Source organism: Puma concolor, chromosome B3 (assembly GCF_028749965.1).
Source record: "Puma concolor isolate L17-30 chromosome B3, mPumCon1.1.hap2, whole genome shotgun sequence".
NCBI lineage: Eukaryota > Metazoa > Chordata > Mammalia > Carnivora > Felidae > Puma > Puma concolor.
In genome coordinates this window covers 77058858-77080507 of record NC_141672.1, presented here as the reverse complement: position 1 = coordinate 77080507, position 21650 = coordinate 77058858, and the positions used below count along the sequence as shown (strand labels likewise).

Sequence of the window (21650 nt, the reverse complement as noted above, 5' to 3'; positions counted from 1 at the left end):
TTTTTATTCTCTGACCCACAGAGATGTGTCTGTCACTTTTAGACGCTCTTTCAGCACTGGCTATTACAAAAATAAACATCTTCTAATATGCTGGTTAGATGATAGAAAAGGTAATGTAGTGTTCAATATGCTTCTCTTCTGGACTCTGACAGTTTAGACGAAACCCTGTAACTTAGTGTTTGAGAGTGAAGACTCTGGAGTCAGACTGCGTGGGCTCAAATCCTGGCTTTTCTACTTACTGTGCACCTTCCAGCAAATTTATTTAACTTCAATAAGCCAGAAGTTCATCTATAAAATGGGAGTTTGGTAAGCTTCAAGGAATTTGAAATTGGTGAAATATGATGAGAACTGTTTGTGAATACAAGAGAAGGCTTCAAAGCCTGGGCTGTTCCAAACTTCCAATTCCTCCCATATCATCTGTCCCCTTCACATCTCCCCAAAACATACTCATCAACATACATTCTATTGCACACACATGCATACCACACGCATTCACACTGTAGGTGACAGCCTGCATTCTTGCAGAAAGTGTATTTAACCATTATAAGGAAATTCACTTTACTTACTAAAATAAAATCTTTCTCATTTAGTACAGATTAAAACAACTCCTAGGGGCACCTGGGTGGCTCTGTTGGGTGAGCATCAAACTTCAGCTCAGGTTATGATCTCACAGCTCCTGAGTTCAAGCCCCATGTTGGGCTCTGTGCTGACAGCTCAGAGCCTGGAGCCTGCTTTGGATTCTGTGTCTCCATCTATCTCTGCCCCTCCCCTATTCACGATCTGTCTCTCTCTCTCTCTCTCAGAAATAAACACTAAAAAAAAAAAAAAAAAAAAAAAAAAAATCTGGGAAGGAGTAACTGGATCCCAGAACTTGCAACTAAACTCCATCACCCTGCAGGCTCTAAAAATTTCAATGGCTCCCCTTTTTCCATAGAAAAAAATGATCCACCCTTTTTTTTTTTTTCCCAGGAGTGCATGAACTCCCAGAGCCAGCTCAATTTATGTCCACTTCCTAATTGTGGGAAACTTGGATTCTACCAAATGTTTCCCAGACAACTGCTTGAGTACAAGGAAGGTAAGACCCGGTAAGGGAAAGTTCAGACTCTTTCCCAACACTGGAAATGGGTCCGTTGGATTTGAAACAAGTGAATAAGGTTCATAATATATTCTCTACAAAAGTTTCCTAAGTGTTGGCCTCTGTAACCAGCTACTGGGCAGCATTTATAAAGTGGACACCAGGGGGTAGCAAAATCTCACTCTCCCAGTTCCCCAGCACTAATTACAAGGAAGCCAGAGAGTCTCCTTGACTTCAGGGCCCATAACCCAGTGGTGGAAATGAACTCCAGCTCCCTACCTCTAACTCTGCTGGGAACATTATCACTAAAGTTTGCTTGCCCTCGATTTTTTTTTTTTTCTTTGACACCATGGAGCAGAGGGATCTTCTTGTCTCCAAGAAGAATCAACAATTTCTCTTCTTTTCCAGACCCAGTGGAGTGGAGAAAGGATGGAGTTTAGCTTTCAGAGGTAGTGAAAGAAGAGCTCATCACCTAGGCGACGCCCTCCTCTCCAGCGGTTCCAACCACTGCCCAGAGGCTCCAGCCTCCTGGCCTCACAGGTGCTGCACCCACTGGCAGGACGTTTTCCAAACGTCAGCCCCCAACCGCAGTGGCACATGCCTTCACGCCCCTCTCTGGGGACTATTTAGCTTTCCGATCTCCTCTCAAACTTCCACCCTTGGGGAGTGCCGCCCCCCACCCCCACCCCCTACAGGGCTTCCCTTTGCCCGCTCGCAGGAGGAACAAAAGCACCTCCCGTCTATGCCTAAGCCTCCCCTGCTCTCCTGGGAAACCCTCGCAGGGGCTTCATTTCACATCCAGACGCAGTGGAGGATGGGTGAGACTAGAACTTTCTTAACTAGACTACCCCTCTTTGTCTGCTGCGCCAGATAACCATCCTCACCGCCTTGAGCCCTAGCGACCTTGGGAGACTTGTATCGCCACCCCCATAAGAAGGAAGGGTCTTTCGAATCATGGGATCTGACTCGGGGAGAGGGGCGGGGTGTCTGATGCCTTCCCTCCACCAGCCGAAAATGGAGAGACATGATGCAGAGGGGAAGGGGCAGGGAGGAAAGAATTCAGAAAACGTCTGCCAAAGTGCACACCCCTGCAGGAGGATTTGATCCGAAGACCCTGCTCCCCTTCCGTCACGATGTTCACCCCCACCCCCCACCCCAAGCCTTCCCAGCTCCCTAATTCCGCCTATCCCCCCCCCCCCCCGCCTCCGCCCTCCCCGGGCCGCACAGAGGATCCCATTGTCGGAGCCAGAAGGCTCGAGGCCGAAGGAGATGGGAGGGAAAGAGGGCGGGCAAGCCCCTGGAGGGTGGAAGGAATCCCCTGATTTCCCTGCCCTTAGCTCCACCAGAGTCGGCAGGGGCCTGGGGGTCTTTTCCGAGCTCCAGGTGCTGCCGAAGTCTGGCAACCACGGGGAGTACAGGTTCCCGGGCGAGTTACAGACGGGAGGCGCCGGCCGCCAAAGGACCCCAGTCCTAGGCTAGGTACCCCAGAAAATTCACGCACGCCCCACCCTCTGGAGTGTCCCTTGCGGAAGCTAAACTGATCCCGCAGGGAGCGAGGCGGCGGCGGCAAAAGAGGGGCATCCTCGGCAAGGCGGGCGTCCGAGGGCCAGGGTCGGGGCTGCCCACTGGAGGGCGGGGCGGAGGAGGAAGCGCGTTGCGGGAGAGGGAGGCAGATCTGCTGGGGCGTCGGGGAAGCCGCGGAGAAGCTCCGCGCGGGAGAAGGAGTCCCGGCAGGGGGTCCGGCGCGGAGGCGGAGGCGGGCACTGAAAGGCGGGGCGGGGAGGGGCGGCCGTCTCGGCCCTCCCTGGCGGGGCCCCGCGGCCTGGGAGCCCGGGCGGGCCGATCCGCCACCGCGGCCGGAGCTGTCCCCCAGCCAGACCCGGCGAGACGCGAGCGGCGGGAGGGAGGCGGCGGCGCGCCCGGCCCCGCCCGCCCGAGCGTCGGACGCGGCCCCGCGCCGAGCCATGGTGAGTCCGGCGTCGCAGCCCCGGTGTCCCCCTCTGCCTTAGCGCAGCCCGCTCGGGGCCGCCAGCCCCCAGCCCAGTGCCTCCAGCGCCTGCCTTGGTCTGTCGAGCGCTTCTGGGACTCTCCTCCCGCCCATCCCCCCCTTCTTTTCTTTGGTCTGTCTGCCCCACTGTCTGGCTCTGTCCCCACCGGGTATTGCTCTCACTCTCTTTCTTCCCTTCTTCTCCGCCCCCTCCCCCATCCTCCCTTTGGTCGCTTCCCCAGTCCACACGCCTCCCTCCGCCCTCCTCTGTCCCGACCTGTGCCTTCCTTTGCAGGATCTTCCCTCCCCCTCCGGGTCCCAGCTCCTTACCCGCGGGAGACCCCTGCGGGTTGGTGCTGCAGTGGCCCTGGAAGGGGCCCGGCCTCGGGTCATGAGAACTGACCTGCCTGGAACCACCATTTTCCATCCCAGTCCCCAGCCCGGTGAGCTGGGCCCACCCATCCGGCCCTGGGGGACCGGCCACAGCTGTGGCTGGGCTGGGGCCAGGGACGTGGCCAAAGAGGGAAATTCCCGTGGAGAAAGACGGGTTGCTTCAAGATAGTGGACAGAGTGGGGAGGGGGCGTGACGCTGCCAGAGCAGACAAGAGATGGGGGCGTCTGGGGAGAGTGCCCCAGGGCTCTCGCTGCAGGGAACAGAAGCACTGTCTTAGAGTCCTCAGCTGCAGAGGGGAGGGAGCACTAGCGGGAGCTCCCCGCAGGAGGTAGGAGACTCTGGCAGCAGCAACTTAGGACACAGGAAGCAGGGTGGCACTATTAAGGGGGAGCCCCTACCAACAGGAGTGGACACTATTCTGGGAACTTTCACTCCAGAAGTTCTCTCTGAAGAATCATTCCAAGTAGTGAGCACTGCCAGAGAGAGCGCCCACTCCATTGCAGGGGGGTGGGAGGTACAAGGCTAAAGGGGCGCTCACTGCAAGAGTGGAGGAGGGGGGAGGCCCTGCCAGGGGGCGCTCACTGCAAGGAGGTGGGGGGAGGAGCACTACCGGGGCTGCTTCTCTACAGAAGGAAGGGCACCCCCTGGCAGGGAGGCTGGAGCAAGAAAAAAGAGGAACTGGGCCAGGGAGAGCTGACTCAGTCTCTCTGGTCTCCTTTTTGGTCCTGGCCGACTGGAGGCCCGGTCTCTGTGCTCCTGCCCGCCGCCTCCCACCCCAGACCCCTCCTCCCCTCCTGCCGCTGCAGTTTCCTGTGGCTGAGACTCTCGCTCAGCCATGAGCTCACCGCCCCTAATGGGTTGCAGCTGCCTCGCTGCTCCAGCTCTAGCTACCCCCTCCTGGCCTCCGATCGGACAGCCCACTTTGCCTCACCCCGCCACCCTCCACTCTCCCACCCTCCCACCTCCCCCCGCCCCTCTTTGCGCTAGCCGCTAGCCGGGTCCCCGGAACACTGGGGGGTCTGTCTGCTCGCCCACACACCTTGGGGCTGGGTCTCCGCGCTGACGCACTGAATGTCCGACTCCGGAGTGGCTGCCCTGGCTTCTCAGAGGGTCAGGACAGATGGGCAACTGGTAAAATACGCAGTTTTGTCTGCAGGGCAAAGACAAGACTGGGGGAGGGTGGTCATAAAGAACTAGATGAACACGGCAGTGAACATCCCCTTGCCCACTTAGAGCAAGCAAATCTGATACAAAGAACTTCAAAGCCATCTTGAAAGAGAAATTAGTCTGCAAAGGAATATAGCCTGAGGAGTGGTTGTTTAGGGTACACATTGGAGAAAGATACCCATTGATTCACCTAGGGAGGCAAATTTAGAGAAAGCAGGGCTGAGTCTTTTGAGACAGTGGCTACAGGTGGAGTTGGTGGAGAGGTCCTACTGGAATCAGAAAATACATAACATCGAAGCCTCCTCCCTTCCCCACATGTCCCTTTTGTGACTATTTTCTCTTTCAGCTGTACCCACCCCGTTCTTTGTAACCCAATCCCACATGTGGGGAAGTGGGTGATACCTTTAGAGCCACTCTGAGAAGGAAGAGGTTGCTAGAAAGACGTCACAGACAGCCCTTTAGTCCTCCTTCTTCCCACCCAATGACCATCTCTAGGAGATGATTGTTCATGGATGGTGGCACCTCCACTTGAGATGGAGCTCCCCAGATGGTAGACCCTGTGAGGAGGGGCTTATAGGATGGCTGTGTGAAAGCTCTCCACCCTTCAGAACTCTCTCAGCCATCACTGAATCTTCTGGTGGCCCAGAGGCCTGCCTCTCCCTGAGGAGTCCCTATGCAATCGTCCCAACTCAAGAACCAGGAATGGCCCTGAGATCAGAGACATTCACCAAAAATTCTCCCTGGCCCTCCAAAGCCAACGTCTCAGAGCTCCAGTGTGGAATACACCACTAGTCCTGTGCACTCTGACTGATCCAGTCCCACCGGGGCCATCCCAGGCTCATTCAGCCACCATTTCCTGAGTGTCCTCTCTGAGCACATAATGTGTATGAGGTGGCCCCTGGGAGTCACTCCCAGCCCCATACCAGGAGCCATGCTCTCCAGGGATCTGCAGCCCGTCTTCTCTCTCCCAGGAGCCCGAGCCAGTGGAAGACTGTGTGCAGAGCACGCTGGCCGCCCTGTATCCGCCCTTCGAGGCAACGGCCCCCACATTGTTGGGCCAGGTGTTCCAGGTGGTGGAGAGGACTTATCGGGAGGATGCGCTGAGGTACACGCTGGACTTCCTGGTGCCCGCCAAGCACCTGCTTGCCAAGGTCCAGCAGGAAGCCTGTGTGAGTGGCCCCTAAGACCCACTGTCTCGCCTCAAAGACTAGCCAGACTAATTTCCATCTACGCCAGCTCCCAACACTGATGGCCCCCAGAGGCACAGGCCACTCAGATACTAACGCACACAGATACTCATCTTCCCCACATATTGACCCCTAAAAAAAATATCAACTCCCACAGTCCCATCAGACCTAATTCCAGACATTTCCCCCCTCATATGGATTTCTCAAGATACTAACTCCCCCAAACAGGACTCAACAGAGATCCTTCACTTCTGCCGATATAAAGACTCCTAAGACTCCTAAGAGTCTCTGATCCCTCCAAGACAATGGCATCTGCTGACCATACCAGATGTAATGACTCAGTTGTTACCCTCCCACGCATGGAACTCGTTTGCTAGAGAAGCTTCCTACTAGCAGAAAACTGAACAGTCCCAATCCTTTCCTCTGCTACATGACCATCCCTCCAGCTCCCCTGGGATTGTGACCTATCAGGCCAAAGGCCAGCCCTGCCTAGGGTGGTCCCATTCTAACTGCCTTCTCCTGCTGGCTTCATCAGCGGGGGCCTGAGCGTAGTCCCACCTCTCTCCCCAGGCCCAGTACAGCGGTTTCCTCTTCTTCCATGAGGGCTGGCCCCTCTGCCTGCACGAGCAGGTGGTGGTGCAGCTTGCAGCCCTGCCCTGGCAGCTGCTACGTCCAGGAGACTTCTACCTGCAAGTGGTGCCCTCAGCAGCCCAAGCACCCCGCCTGGCACTCAAGTGCCTGGCCCCAGGGGGCGGGCGGGTACAGGAGTTGCCTGTGCCCAATGAGGCCTGTGCCTACCTATTCACACCTGAGTGGCTACAAGGCATCAATAAGGACCGGCCAACAGGTCGCCTCAGTACTTGCCTACTATCTGCGCCCTCTGGCATTCAGCGGCTGCCCTGGGCAGAGCTCATCTGCCCACGATTTGTGCACAAAGGAGGCCTCATGGTTGGACATCGGCCAAGCACACTGCCCCCCGAGCTGCCCTCTGGACCCCCAGGGCTCCCCAGCCCTCCACTCCCTGAGGAGGCCCTGGGCACCCGGAGTCCTGGGGATGGGCACAATGCCCCCGCTGAAGGACCCGAGGGCGAGTACGTGGAGCTGCTGGAAGTGACACTGCCTGCGAGGGGGAGCCCCACAGATGCTGAGGGCTCCTCGGGCCTCTCCAGGACCCGGACGGTACCCACCCGAAAGGGTGCTGGAGGAAAGGGCCGGCACAGGAGACACCGGGCCTGGATGCACCAGAAGGGTCTGGGGGCCCGGGACCAGGATGGGGCACGCCCACCTGGTGAGGGAAGCAGCACTGGAGCCTCCCCCGGGTCTCCCCCTGCAGCTGAGGCTCTCCCAGAAGCGACAGCCCTAGAGGTATCTGAGTCTCCAGCAGAGACATTGGGGGAATCCTCTGAATCTTGCCCCCTGAGGCCAGGGGAGGTTGGGGGAGGAGCAGGCCAGGGGGCTGAAGGACCACCCGGCACCCCTCGGAGAACAGGCAAAGGAAACAGGAGAAAGAAACGTGCTGCAGGCAGAGGGGCTCTTAGCCGAGGAGGGGACAGTGCTCCACTGAGCCCTGGGGACAAGGAAGAGTCCAGCCATCAGGAAGTCCATGTCAGTCTGCCCCCGCCAAATGAGCAGGAGCTTCCAGGATGCAGCCCGGTTGAGGAGGAGCACAAAGGCTCAGAGAAGCCAGAGTCTGAGCTGAAAGAGGAGCTCGGACCAGCAGACAAAAAAGAGTCTCGGCCCCCAGAAGCCTGTGGACCTATAGAAGAGACGGCCAGAAAGAAGGAGCAGGAGGGCCCCAGCCTAGTATGCATGGCAGGTGAGATGGCACCAGAGCCGGTAAGGCAAGGGTCAGCATAGGTTGGGCCAAGGGAGGGGGCTAGAGGAGGAGCTGGGAACCTGACAGCCAGAACCTTCCCCACCTCAGGCCCAACAGCTCTGCTTGTGTCTGTGCAGGGCCCACAGGTCCAGAAGGGCTTCCATCAGACCCACCAACACCACCCTTGGAGGCTGTGCAGGAAATGAAAGGGGACAGTGTCCCAGAAGAGGCCTCTCCAGTCTCCATCTCTGATGACCCGGATGTAGCTTGGGACTTGATGGCATCTGGATTCCTTGTCCTGACTGGTCAGTGGGCATCAGTGTTAGGAGGGAAAGAGAAGCAACCAGGGTGGGCTGTCGAGGGAGGCAGGGTGGATGGGAGGCAGCCAAGGCCTGCCCCCAGCCAGGACAGCCTGTCCATTTTGTGTCCTCAGGAGGGATGGACCAGAGTGGGCGAGCTCTGCTGACCATTACCCCACCATGCCCTCCTGAAGAACCCCCACCCTCTCAAGACATGCTGAGCACTGCTCTTCATTACCTCCACTCATTGCTCAGGTAACCGAGGCCCAGCAGTGGCACCCTGGACATTAACCTCCCGGTCATGAGGACCCTGGCCCCCTTTCTTCTCAGAACACTGACTTCTTGACGTCTAGGATACCTAGTTCCTCACCCCTCACATTTTTAAGTCATTGACTGCTGACCTTGCTGACCTCTAACCTCCAGGATATCTTCATCAATCCTCAAAGTCAACATTGCTGACTTTCAATACCCTAAGGCACTACCTAGATTATCGGGGTATTGATTTACTCACTCAACAACTATTTACTAAGCCCCAAGAACCTAGTAGGCATCATGCTATGGACTGAAATTGAATTCACACCCTTCCAGAGCATTGAAGTCCTAATTTTTCAGACCGTGATCCTATGATTTAGTAGCCATGTGAATACAGACTCCTGAATGCTAGATCATTGCCTCTTGGACACAAACTCACACTTTGGCCTTTTGCCCATTGCTTCCCAAAAGTACCAGGAACTAACTTCTCCTGAGAACTAGTAACAGTAAAGCCAGACCCCGGGCCACTATCCCCTCAGTACACACATAGGTGCATACACACTGCCTCCTTGGCTCTTCTGCCCCCACAGGCCTGATCTCCAGATATTGGGGCTGTCCATCCTGCTGGACCTTCGAAAGGCACCCCCACTGCCTCCAGCACTCATTCCTGTTCTAAGTCAACTTCAGGTAACCAACCACCCCTTGACACAGGTATTTCTCCTGACCATAACCCTTCCCCGGTGGCCTGGAATGGCACCCAGTTGCCCACAGTTTAGGGCTATTCTTCTTTGCCCTTAGGACTCAGGAGACCCTCCTCTCATTCAGCGTCTGCTGCTTCTCACTCATGATGACCCTCTGACTGAATTCTATGGACTTCAGGTTTGAGCTCCTCACTCCCAGCTAGTCCCCCTTAATAGTGGAGAGAGAAGAGCCCCAGGCTGGTCCCTGAACCCCTGGGTGGCCAGGCCAGAATCCCCTGCCTTCACATGTCTACAGGGCGCTGAGTTGGTGTCAGAAAGTGATCTGAAAAGAGTGGCCAAGCCAGAGGAGCTGCCGTGGGACTTGGGAGGTCACAGGCAACCCTCGCCCAGCTACTGGGTAGAGACACACCAGGTAAGCTTCACCACCCCTACCCAGGACACTGGGAGCCAGGAATGACCCAGCTCAGAAAATTCCGGGAGAGAGAGGGCAGATCTGAGACATGACCGTGGGGTTGAGAAAAAGTGATTTCCTTTCCATTCAATTCAATAAGGTTGTTTTTTTTAATGTTTGTTTATTTTTGAGAGAGAGAGAGTATGTGAGCACAGAGGGGCAGAAAGAGAGGGGGAGACAGAGGATCCCAAGCAGGCTCTGTGCTGTCTGCACAGAGCCCGATTCACAGACTGTGAGATCATGACCTGAGCTGAAATCAAGAGTCGGACACTTACCAACTGAGCTACCCAGAGGCCCCTCAATTCAATAAGTATTTATGGCTCACAACCCATGATCAAAGTATTTAGCATGTACCATGGGCTACCGGGGACATGAGATGAGAGGAGTATGTTAAATGTTCTTTTTTTTTTTTTTTTAATGTTTATTTATTTTTGAGAGGGAGAAGGGCAGAGAGAGAGGGAAACACAGAATCTGAAGCAGGCTCTAGTCTCTGAGCTGTCGGCATAGAGCCTGATGTGGGGCTCGAACCCATGAACCATGAGATCGTGACCTGAGCTGAAGTCGGATGTTTAAGCGAATGAGCCAGTCAGACACCCCTGTTAAACAGGTTCTTAATGTGATATCAAGCAGCATATGATTTTTGATGGGACATAAGTAAGAAGCTATTGGAGAAGAGTGTAAGGTAGTTTTACTGGGGTTCTGGAACGAGCTGACAGTCATGAAGTCTGGTTCTAGTTCCATGTGACCTAGGACAAATTACTGTACCCCACTTCCAGAGATGGTACCCTTTCTGCACTTATTCCCTGCACCAACATCCAGGCCTCAGGGTCTTCAACCAAAAAATAGAGCAATTGTGATATAATCTCTGATTCTGTGAATCTAAGTGCTGTGAATATTCAAGAAAAGACAGGTGAACATGATCTGAGCTAAGTATGAAAGAGGGTTTGTAACATGGTCTCTAAACTATGCATCAAAGGGGATGTCAGTCTGAACAGGCAGAAAGGAGCATTTTATAGGGTGAACACCTAGCGCACAGAGGAAAAGGAGACTTACATTTACTACGCTGTATGCTGTACCAGTCCCATGCTAAGTGCTTACTTGGCATCATCTCTTTAAACCTCGCAAAATCCTGTGTGTCTTGTCCTCACTTTACAGTTGAGGAAACTGAGGTTCAGGGAGGTTTCTGGACCTGCTTAATGTCATACAGTTAGTAAACAACAAAGTCAGAAACTAACTGAGCATGGTCTCCGTAAGAGTCTCTGGGACTGCCCCACCTCCATCCCTGTGTGTGTGTGTGTTTCAGGAAGTGGCAAGGCTGTGCCTCCTGTGTCAAGGTGTGCTGTGCTCTGTGCGGCAAGCCATTGAGGAGCTGGAGGGAGCCGCAGAGCCAGAAGGAGAGGTAGGAAACGAGATGGGACAAAAGGGTTGGGATGGGGGCTCTCTAGTGGAACGCCAACATTCAACTGCTCCTTGCCCCCAGGAGGCTGTAGGAATGCTTGAGCCCCTACAGAAGGTGCTGGCAGATCCCCGACTGACGGAGCTGCAGAGGGATGGGGGAGCCATCCTGATGAGGCTGCGCTCCACCCATAGCAGCAAGTATGAGGGGGGGTGGGAGGGGGCGGGCGGGTGGACATGGGGGTGTGGAGACACAGCAGAGAGCTGTCAATAAACCTTAGCTGCCAGATAATTCTTACTGAGCAGGTATCTGGACAGGAGAGTATGCATTTCCACTTATTATAATTTTCACATAACATCCCTAGGTGCTAGTTATGATTACAGACGGATTTGGAGGATGACAAATGTTAAATGCCTTGGCCAAGATTAGTCAGTAATTCAGTCAGGATTCAAATCCAGGCCTGTACTCTGACCCACGATGCTGTGCTACATCTCATACTAAGATGCAAGGATGGAATGGGGTGGGGGCAGGGAAGGGTTGATAAGGGCAATAGTTCATTCTGCCCCTCTCCCCAGGCTGGAGGGCCCTGGCCCCGCTACACTGTACCAGGAGGTGGATGAAGCCATTCACCAGCTCGTGCGCCTCTCCAACCTGCATGTACAAGAGCAGGAGCGGAGGCAGCGTCTACACCGACTCCAGCAGGTGGGCCTGGACCCCCAGACCTCTCTTACTTGGCCCGGGAGCCTGGCCTCCAGCACTCCCTTTTCTGCTGACATTTATGGTTGATAGTGTTCTCCTAACCTCCTTCTCACCCCACCCTGGAGGATGGTCTGGTCAGTGTGAGATTCAACAAGGGAGAGATAGCATCTAAGGACCAGCAAAGAAGAGAAGCCAGATCTCCCCCGCCCCACTGTCGATCTTTGATCAAGAATCCTTAGAGACTGTGAGATGCTTGGGTGCCCTAGGGGATTCTGGGAAGAGCTGATTGACTCTAGCGTGCCTGTTAGCTTAAAATAATAAATGTCTCTTGGTACCAGCTCTTTAACTACACTTCTACCCAAGCTCCCTCAACTCTTTATACAATGTCTTCCCCAAACCTGAGGCTGGTAAGGTCCCAGCTTCCTCCACCTTGGAAGGAGAGGGCAATGGAAGATGCTAAGGCCTCTTATGTGGGGAAGATTCAGGGATAAGGCTGGCTTTTCTGAACATTCATTATTCTCCTGGGGTTAAGAGCCCCACAGGGATTATTCTAACATGAAGGGTATGGGGGTGGTTTGCAATCTGATTGTTCCCTCAGAGCTCCAGGCATGGTGAGTGAACACCTCATGGACCTGCATGTGGGCATCAGGGAAAGAGTCATCGCAGGGTCAATGTCAAAGTGGGGGACAGGGCTTTCTGTTTTCTGGGGTTTCCACATAGTGCCTTCCTCCATCCCAGTATCCAAAGGGTTGTGTCTCTTACTGTTTGTTTGTTTGCTTGCTTGTTAGCTGTTTTCCCCATTTCAAAACCGTTAGCACGCAGGATTTGGAGTCTAAAGTTCCCAGCTTGAGTTCTAGCTCTGTTAGGAATGAGATGTTGCACAGATCTTGAAGTGTCTCTGAGTTCTCAAGTCTGCATCTTTAGAATGGGGATGATAATGACACTGACCTCTCAAGGATGTTGGGATGACCACATGAATTCAACAAAGGACAGAGAAGTGTTTATGGTTGGGGTCTAATTATTAGGAACATTCTCAGACTTCTCCTCAGGCTGTCCTATGCCAGCTTCCAGCCTTTCTTCAGAAGAAAATATTACCATCCCTTTTTGGTTAAATATTCCAGAACTAATATGAGAGTCCTTAGATCGCCATAATAGGCAACTAGAGGTGGACACACGCACCCACATTCACACACACACACACGTGCATGCACTGTCTTGTCTCTCCAAGCCAGGCCCCTGGGACCCCTGCCCACTTGTCGTTGGACTCAGTGAATGTGAAACTTCTCCCAGCCCCCTCCATTATCCAGAGGATCCTCATCCACCTCAGGCCCACACCAGCTTTATCTATGTCACCTGCAGACAGAGCCCTGGAGCCCTCATCCTCCTCCCTCAGTGCTCCTTGCCAGCCCAGTTTCCCCTTCTTCTTGTGCTTTACAAATGATCTCTCACTAGACCTTTGTGGGAACTACTACCAACCAATGTTACCGTTCCCACACTACAGCTGATATGAAATGGTTTACCCAGGGGTCCATGGATTAGGGTGGTGGGGTTGGAACTGGATCTCAGCTCTCCTTCCCACCACATGGCCTCCTTCTCCCTCACGGCCCTGCTGTGCCCCCTTGTCTGTCTCAGGTGCTACAGTGGCTCTCAGGCCCTGGGGAGGAGCAGCTAGCAAGCTTTGCTGTGCCTGGGGACTCCCTGTCTGCCCTGCAAGAGACAGAGCTACAGTTCCGGGCTTTCAGCACTGAGGTTCAGGTGAGAAGGGGGAGAGGGGCAGGTGAGGAGAAGCACGCGGGGAAGGAGGGGCAGACTGACTAGGCCTGAGGATGGGGTCTGAGTTCAGCCTTCCTTCTTCAGGAGCGCCTGGCCCAGGCCCGGGAGGCCTTGGCCCTGGAGGAGGACACCACCTCCCAGAAGGTTCTGGATGTCTTTGAACAGCGGCTGGAGCAGGTTGAGAGTGGCCTCCATCGGGCCCTGCGGCTACAGCGCTTCTTCCAGCAGGTGTGTGCAGATCCTCTTCTGGGCCCACCATTGCCTGCCTTCTGCATGGAGAAGCTGATCAGGTAGTAGCTAAAAGCAGGGACTCAGGAGACCATCTCCTTTGATTCTTGGCTCTGCCACTTACTTGCTGAGTGACCTGGGACAAGTTTCTAAACTTGAGCATGCCTCCATAGGCACCCACCTCACAGGGCTGCTGTGAGGATGACATAGGTAATATATAAAAGCACTTAGTACAGAGCCTGCCACTGATAAACACGGGGTAAGTATTGGCTCTTCTCACATCCAGGCCCCCTCTGTCTCTGTACCAGCTTGGAGTGACATGGTTAGGCAGTGGTGCTGGGATAGTGAAGGGAGTGCTCTCAGAGGACTAAGAGGGTGACGGGCACTGGGAAGCCAGCGGCAAAAGAGGACAGGAGCTGTCACTGGGCAGCATGTGTGAGTGGCACAGAACCTCATTCTTTCTCTCCCCATTCCCGACCACCCGCTTTGGCCTGGCAGGCACATGAATGGGTGAATGAAGGTTCTGCTCGGCTGGCAGGAGCGGGACCGGGTCGGGAGGCAGTGCTAGCAGCCCTGGCCCTGCGGCGGGCCCCGGAGCCGAGCGCCGGCACCTTCCAGGAGATGCGGGCCCTGGCCTTGGACCTGGGCAGCCCTGCAGCCCTGCGAGAATGGGGCCGCTGCCGGGCCCGCTGCCAAGAGCTGGAGAGGAGGATTCAGCAACACCTGGGAGAGGAGGCGAGTCCACAGGGCCACCGGCGACGACGGGCAGACAGCACCAGCAGCGGAGGGGCCTCCCGGGGCCCCCACAGCCCCTCGCCCAGCCTTAGCTCCCTGCTGCTCCCCAGCAGCCCTGGGCCACGTGCAGCCCCATCCCATTGCTCCCTGGCGCCCTGTGGGGAGGACTGTGAAGAGGAGGGCCCTGACTTGGCTCCAGAGGCAGAGGGCAGGCCTCCAAGGACCGTGCTGATCCGAGGCCTGGAAGTCACCAGTACTGAGGTGGTCGACAGGACGTGCTCACCCCGGGAACATGTGCTGCTGGGCCGAGCTGGAGGTCCAGACGGGCCCTGGGGAGTAGGCACCCCCCGGATGGAGCGCAAGCGAAGCATCAGGTGAGAGCCCAGGCCAATCAGTGCCCAAGAGGCAGGCCCAACGGCCCAGCAGGAAAAGACTGCGAAGTTGTTGGAGGTGGTGACTCCCTCCCGTGCCCCCACCTCCTCTGACACTACTTCCTGTTGCTCCTGCAGCGCCCAGCAGCGTCTGGTGTCGGAGCTGATTGCCTGTGAGCAAGAGTATGTGGCCACCTTGAGTGAGCCAGTGCCACCTGGGCCTGAGCTGACTCCTGAACTGAGGGGCGCCTGGGCTGCCGCCCTGAGTACGCGGGAGAGGCTTCGCAGCTTCCACCGGACACATTTCCTACGGGAGCTTCAGGGCTGCGCCACCCACCCCCTGCGCATTGGGGCCTGCTTTCTTCGCCACGTGAGTGACCCCTCAAACTTCTTCCAGGTCCTCTCCCTTCTCATGCTTCAGCCCCATCCACTTGTCCCTCCTTCTCAGTATCCATTCCCCGCCACCTCCCAAAGTATGTGGTCCGAGACTCTGGGGCCCAGTCTTGTTCTCTGGGCCCCTCTGGATCTCCTTAGCCTGTGTCCCTGTCCTCAAGTGCAGCCTGGCCTTCACTCACTACATGGAAGCCGGTCGTTTCCTAGGCAGACCCAGTGGCCCGTCTCTCCTCTGCGTTGTAGTGAGGATGGGGAGGAGGAAAAGGAGAGGCTTGTCTCTCACCAGATAATGGCTTGTCTCTTCCCTTCTGGCACAGGGGGACCAGTTCAGCCTTTATGCCCAGTATGTGAAGCACCGACACAAACTGGAGAATGGTTTGGCTGCACTTGGCCCCCCAACCAAGGTAACCTTTGCTCCAACCCTCATGAGAAGGAGAGGGGTCAAGAGTACCCAAAACATGCCACCCTCAAAGTCTCTCAGGGAAAGAAAGCTTTCCTGGATGTGCCCAGGAACATCACCTACTAATAAGCTCCCAGAATTGCTGAGGGTGGGACAAACACCGGCCTGGGAGCCAAGTGAGCATGCATTTTTATCCTGAGGGACTTTGGGCAAGACTCTTGATTTCCTCTGGGTCTCTGTTTCTGCATCTGGTCAATGGGTGCAATATACACTCTGTCTAACTCACAGAGTGCTCTGAGGATCAAAAGACTTTACATCAAAAGATACGAAAGTGATGTTAAAGTTAAAAGCCAGAGACTGTAAGGGATAATTTGTGTTCCTCTTTCATTCTCCTTCAAGATAGAGGATGATTGACTTTCCTGCAGGCCCCCTACCTGCTTTCTTCCTGGGGAAAGTTTTCATCTTACCTTTGGCTGTATCTGGGCTTCATCTACCCCTGAAAGCCTGGACTACCATCCACCTTCCCTACAGAACTCAGCCCCCACCAGCTCCAGCCCCCACCCTCCTCATCCCTGTCTGTCTCCTCCCCAACTAGGGCTCCACAGAGAGTGGCCCTTACCTGCCCCGTGCCCTGCAGCAGCCCCTGGAGCAGCTTGCTCGGTATGGACGGCTCCTGGAGGAGCTCCTAAGGGAAGCTGGGCCTGAACTGAGTTCTGAGCGCCAGGCTCTTGGGGCTGCCGTGCAGCTGCTCCGGGAACAGGAGACCCGTGGCAGAGACTTGCTGGCCGTGGAGGCAGTGCGTGGCTGCGAGGTAAGGCCGTGGCTCATCACTCCAGTTCAAACGGTCTAGCCTTGTGGCCTTAGATGCAGTGTGGCTGGTGACAAGAGAACTAGACTCAAGGTCAGAGGGCCCAGGCTCTAATTCCTAATCAGCTAGATGGCCTTGGTCAAGTCACTGAAATTCACTGGGCCTCAGTGTCCTCATCTATAAATAAAGAAGCTATGTCCTGCCTGACATCCCATGTGCTTTCCTGTTCCATTCCCAATTCTTCTCTTTCCTTATCTACTCTGTTCTTCCTCAACACCCAATACATACCTTATTCTCCCCTACCTAGTTTCTTTCTAGCCCAGAAGTTCCAGAATAGGTAGGGAACCTGCCTCCTATAGGATAGACCTCTTTCCCCTTCAATTCTTTGCTGATTCTCTTCCTGGGTCAGAATGGTGCTTTATCCCCAACGTTCAAAGATTTCCCCACTATAACCCTGTAACCACACTATGGGAGGGGGAGGCTATAACCCTACTATACAGCATACCTTCTGTCTGGAAAGGCAGGGCTATGTTACTAGGTCAGGTGCACTGTGCATGGTGACCATGGATGGATTCTAGGTCAAGGCCCTCACTGATTTCCTAACTCAGCCTGAAAACCAGTACATTAGGCCCCTTGCCCTATAAATCTCATTTTTACTCCCCACAAAATATACTCAAAGGGCTCCAGGGCCAATTATCTTTCCTTTTCCTTTCCCCAGACAGATCTGAAGGAGCAGGGACAGCTCCTGCACCGGGACCCCTTCACTGTCATCTGTGGTCGAAAGAAGTGCCTTCGCCATGTCTTTCTCTTTGAGCATCTCCTCCTGTTCAGCAAGCTCAAGGGCGCTGAGGGGGGGTCAGAGACCTTTGTTTACAAGCAGGCCTTTAAGGTACAATGCTGGAAAGGGGAGATTTGGAGAGGGACGGGACAAGAAGCCATGCTCTTCTTGAGAACTCAAGATGTTTTGGACATTCAACCCCAACCGAGGTTCAGAATCTGCATCATCTAAAACAGGCTTTGACCTTAATCAACCATCAGGTTAAGGTGTTGGGGGAGTGATAGAAACTCCTGTTACTGTCATTGGGGTTTTCCTTATCATTCATGTGGGACACTTATGAGGCATTCCAACCCAGAATGGAGGAGGACCTTTCCATTAAGAATATATGTTTTCTGAGTTAGGGGTGGTCCCTGGGGGTCAGGAGAGAGGACTCTATTATCTATCTATCTATCTATCTATCTATCTATCTATATCTTGAGTTGATGGCATGAGTAGAACTGAACCCAAGATGAGGGAGGCCTTCCTTCAGGAAACAGCTTTGGTATTCAGATAAACATCAGTAGAGACCTCTAATCCTAGGGGCATCTGGCTGGCTCAGTCAATAGAGCATACACCTCTTGATCTTGGGGTTGTGAGTTCAAGCACCACGTTGGGTGTAGAGATTACTTAAAAATAAAATCTCTAGGGGATGTCTGGGTGGCTGAGTCAGTTAAGCACCTGACTCTTGTTTTCGGTTCAGGTCACAATCTCACAGTTTGAGGGATGGGGCCCCACGTTAGGCTCTGTGCTGACAACGTGAAGCCTACTTAAGACTCCCCTCCCCCACACATGCACGTTCTCTCTCTCTCTCTCTCTCTCTCCCTCCCTCCCTCTCTCTCAAAATAAATATTTAAAATAAAATAAAATAAAATAAAAGAGACCTAGAGACCTAGGTCAGGCAGTGCGGCATGATTCTAAGGGTTTCTAAACTTTCCTCCCCTACGTTCATTCCAGCTCTTTTGGGGCGAGTACAGTATAGGGAAAAAAGCCTAGGTTTGGAATAATGTAGACATGGGTTTGAACCCTCTTTCTCTGCTAAGCTGTGATAAACCCTTGGGCAAGCTGCTTCCTGTCTCTGGGCATTCCCCGTCTGTAAATTATGGTTGTTAGGAAGCCTACATGTAGAGCACTTGGCATATGGTAGGTGTTGAGCAAACATTTACTGAACATCCACCAGATGCCAAGCTAAGTGTAGTGCTTTTCCATGTGGTACCATCTAGCCAGGATTCACTCTGTCTTCACCCACTCTCCTCCGCTCTTTCTCAGACTGCTGACATGGGGCTAACAGAAAACATCGGTGACAGCGGCCTCTGCTTTGAGTTGTGGTTTCGGCGGCGGCGTGCACGAGAGGCATACACTCTGCAGGCAGCCTCACCAGAGATCAAACTCAAGTGGACCAGTTCTATTGCCCAGCTGCTGTGGAGACAAGCAGCCCACAACAAGGGTACCGGGCAGGGCCAGGGGAGGGTGTGCTTGGGGTCAAGGTTATGGCAGGTTAGCCAGAGCATGTGGAGACCACTTGGGAAACAGGGTGTGGGATGGAGAAAGAATGACTTCGGAGATGATTCAAGATCTGACTTGAGAGAGATTGCTGACATAGAAATTAGTGTAAGGTGTACCAAAAGGAAAGAGGAAGCTACCAATTTCAGGAAAGCAAGAGCAAATGGCAGGGCAAAAGGGAATGAGGGACAGCTCACTGGACCTGGGGTCCAGAATGTACTTGCTGGGTGACCTAGACCAGTACGTGTGTTTCTTTTTGGGGTTTTTTGGCTGGATTTTTGTTTATAATTCTCTGAACCTCATTCCACTCATCTGAAAAATGGAAAGTAACAGCTACATTTTAGTGTGATAGGCCCGATTAAATAAGGTGATATATATGGATACACTTGGTAAACTATAAATGTATGTAAAAATGAGGGGTTTGCTCTTAATGTCCACAATAAAGGGCAGAAGGTGAGTATTAGAAGGTGGGTGGCTGGAATGCCAAATAGGCAGAATGCAACAAATAAGATACAAGAGATGGATGTCTGAGGAGGAAGTCTAGGACCACCATCACCATCCGTGTAGTAACAGTCGACAGCAAGAGTAATAGGAGATACCAGATGAATGAGAATTGGCAAGGAGCAAAAGAAGTGTCTCCCATTCCAGTGCTAGGGCTTGGAGTGAAGAGGGGCTGAAGGAGGTTGGTAACAGGGTCTCTGTTCCCTAGAGCTCCGAGTGCAGCAGATGGTCTCCATGGGCATTGGGAATAAACCCTTCCTGGACATCAAAGCCCTTGGGGAGCGGACGCTGAGTGCCTTGCTCACTGGAAGAGGTGAGGGCCAGAGTGCTGGGGGGGGTGGCCCCCAGAAGTCAAGACCTTGAGAGTGAGGGCACAGTGGGGAGGCATGGTGGAAAAGTAAGGAAGGGTAATGAGTGGACATGTCCTCCCAGAAATTGTGGGACTGACTGGGAGGCCCTCTATGAGACTGAGGGTCACTTCAGAGAGCCGGAAGGGCTTTCCCACACCACCACCCCACCACCACCCCCCTCTCTGCAGCCGCCCGCACCCGGGCTTCCGTGGCCGTGTCATCCTTTGAGCATGCCGGCCCTTCCCTTCCCGGCCTCTCACCGGGAGCCTGCTCCCTGCCTGCCCGCGTCGAGGAGGAGGCCTGGGATCTGGACGTCAAGCAAATTTCCCTGGGTGAGGCACCTCTCAAGGGGTGGCTCTCAACAGCTGGGTCATCGTGGTGATATTCAGGCTGCTTGCTGCTAAGCAATTCCTTTTTCTAGCCAAGTAGCCCAGTTGCCATGACAACTATGTACAGCTTCCCCATTGCTAAAAGAGCTTTCCATCTGGTTGCTAGGGTAATGCTTACAGCAGCCTGTTGCTAAGAAGCACTTCCTCTGTACCTCTCTCTCTAGCTCTCCTTGAGTTTCTATGGAAACTGCTCAGCTTCCTGTTGTACCCTCCTGGTTCACCACGGCAATCCTTATAGTTTCCTGTCGCTTCTTCCCTGGTTGCTCTAATGATGCTGCTGACAATTTCCTGCCTCTTGGTAGGGGGGTTCTCTTGCAAATGGATTGCTATGGTGACTCACAGCTTCCTGTTGCTATGGAGCTTTTTCTTCCCTGATGGAGCAGCTTGGTTGCTTAAGGTAATCTAGAGGGGTTCTATACCCTGCTCTCACCCTAGCTTCCCCTCCAGCCCCAGAAACACTTGACTCTTCTGGAGATGTGTCCCCAGGACCAAGAAACAGCCCCAGCCTGCAACCCCCCCACCCTGGGAGCAGCACTCCCACTCTGGCCAGTGGAGGGATCTTAGGGCTGTCCCGGCAGGTAAGTCCCTGCGTTAGGGCTGGGAATGGGGTGATCTCTTCAGCCACTTTCTGGGTGGGATATTCTGATCATTCAACCCACGGGGGCAGTGGGAACCAATGAGCCTGTGCACCCAGCAAGACCGCAGGTTGTATATATTGTCCAGTCTGCCTTCCTCCTCTCCCACAGGCTTGGCTGAGAAGCCTCAAGGTTAGAAGTAAAAAGGAATCTTAAGTAAAGAGCATAGGGGGCACCTGGCTGGCTCAGTCAGTTAAAAGTCCGACTCTTGACTTCGGTTCAGGTCATGATCTCGTGGTTTGTGGGATGAACCCCACATTGGGCTCTGTGCTGACAGCATGGAGCCTGCTTGGGATTCTCTGTCTCCCTCTGTCTCCCTCTGCCACTCCCCCACTCATGCTCTCTCTCAGGATAAATAAGTAAACTTGATAAAAAAAGTAAACTTAATTAAAAAACAAAAAAGGAGCATAGTGCAGGAGTGGATGGAAAGGGGGTAATGCCAACAGCATTTGGACTTGGATTAAATCAGCAAAATTCAGGAACTTTGAGGAGGAAGACAGAGAGGTGAATTGGCAGGCTTAGGAGATGGGGAGGAGTATAGAAAAGAGGACGTTTCCTTAGCCTTTAAGTTCACTGCACTTCCTCTCCTTGCAGAGTCATGCCCGAGCCCTGAGCGACCCCACTACACCTCTGTGACCTGGGTGAGTCCGTACCCCTTCACTACATCCAGCATGCCTTCCCTTTTGTGCGTGCTGCCCTCCTCCTGGCTGCTTGGAAGTCAGCTTCTCCCCTCTCCCAACCTATCTCCCTCTTCTCTCCTGGCTTCTAGAGAAGACGGAGAACTTGGCTCCAGCCTCCCTCTCAGCACATTTTGGGCTGGGATGGCAGTGGGACATAGTGGAGGACTGGAAGGGCACTGAATGCTTCCTTTCCTCTGCTTCCTGGACAGAGAGGAGGTCCCAGGACCGGCGTGTTTCCCTGCTGCTATCTCTAGCGCTCTCCAGCCGAGTGCCTTCCTGCAGGAACCAGAGTGACCACACTTGCTTGCCTTCATACTCCGGAGGTGGAGTATGATCCCTCATCCAGTCCTGCCCCATCCTGGGCTGCTGCATACTCCCAGGACACGGCTCCATGTCAGCCTGAGTTCTCCCCTTCGTCCCATCCCACCCCGACTCTCCCTGAGAACACTCATCTCTGCCAGGTCAGCTGTTGTTCCTGGTGACTCCATTCTGGGGTGTCACAGGCAACAGAGCTATGCAAACCATTATAGGAGGGTGGGGTGGGGAACTGCAAACTTTATACATGTAATTACTGTTATTATAATACTATTGTTATATTAAATGTATTTACTCACGCTTTGTCTCAGCAGAGCTAGAGCAGACCTCT

At 54.0% G+C, this 21650-nt stretch overlaps 2 protein-coding genes across 7 annotated transcripts in view; one reads left to right on the top strand and one right to left on the bottom strand.

Annotated features, from left to right (window-relative positions):
• The window catches only part of NDRG2 (NDRG family member 2), an 83953-nt gene that overhangs the window by 56242 nt on the left and 6061 nt on the right, over positions 1 to 21650 (bottom strand). The window lies entirely within an intron of this gene.
• Positions 4466 to 21618, top strand: ARHGEF40 (Rho guanine nucleotide exchange factor 40). 6 transcript variants are annotated; one of them, XM_086710218.1, is made up of 24 exons: positions 4466 to 4566; positions 5595 to 5792; positions 6381 to 7626; positions 7764 to 7931; positions 8060 to 8180; positions 8768 to 8864; positions 8976 to 9056; positions 9174 to 9290; positions 10633 to 10728; positions 10810 to 10925; positions 11301 to 11427; positions 13057 to 13179; positions 13282 to 13425; positions 13924 to 14534; positions 14670 to 14901; positions 15242 to 15328; positions 15920 to 16135; positions 16851 to 17021; positions 18216 to 18393; positions 19159 to 19263; positions 19489 to 19632; positions 20125 to 20267; positions 20919 to 20965; positions 21094 to 21214. In XM_086710218.1, the coding sequence occupies exons 1-23, from the start codon at positions 4528 to 4530 to the stop codon at positions 20958 to 20960; spliced, it is 4602 nt and encodes a 1533-aa protein (XP_086566344.1). In that variant the 5' UTR covers positions 4466 to 4527; the 3' UTR covers positions 20961 to 20965; positions 21094 to 21214. The 6 variants fall into 6 exon arrangements, 5 of the variants coding, with proteins under 5 accessions (XP_086566344.1, XP_086566343.1, XP_086566345.1 ...); XM_086710217.1 differs by having other exon boundaries at positions 4469 to 4566; positions 21214 to 21618; XM_086710219.1 differs by having other exon boundaries at positions 4513 to 4566; positions 20137 to 20267; positions 21214 to 21618.

What these genes read in the sequence shown, in the direction of transcription:
- ARHGEF40 (XM_086710217.1), top strand. Translation starts at nt 4,528, where the DNA reads ATGTCCGACTCCGGAGTGGCTGCCCTGGCTTCTCAGAGG. An exon ending in ACTGGGTAGAGACACACCAG is followed by an intron (nt 9,291 to 10,632) that starts GTAAGCTTCACC and finishes TGTGTGTTTCAG; the next exon opens with GAAGTGGCAAGGCTGTGCCT. An exon ending in GTCTACACCGACTCCAGCAG is followed by an intron (nt 11,428 to 13,056) that starts GTGGGCCTGGAC and finishes TGTCTGTCTCAG; the next exon opens with GTGCTACAGTGGCTCTCAGG.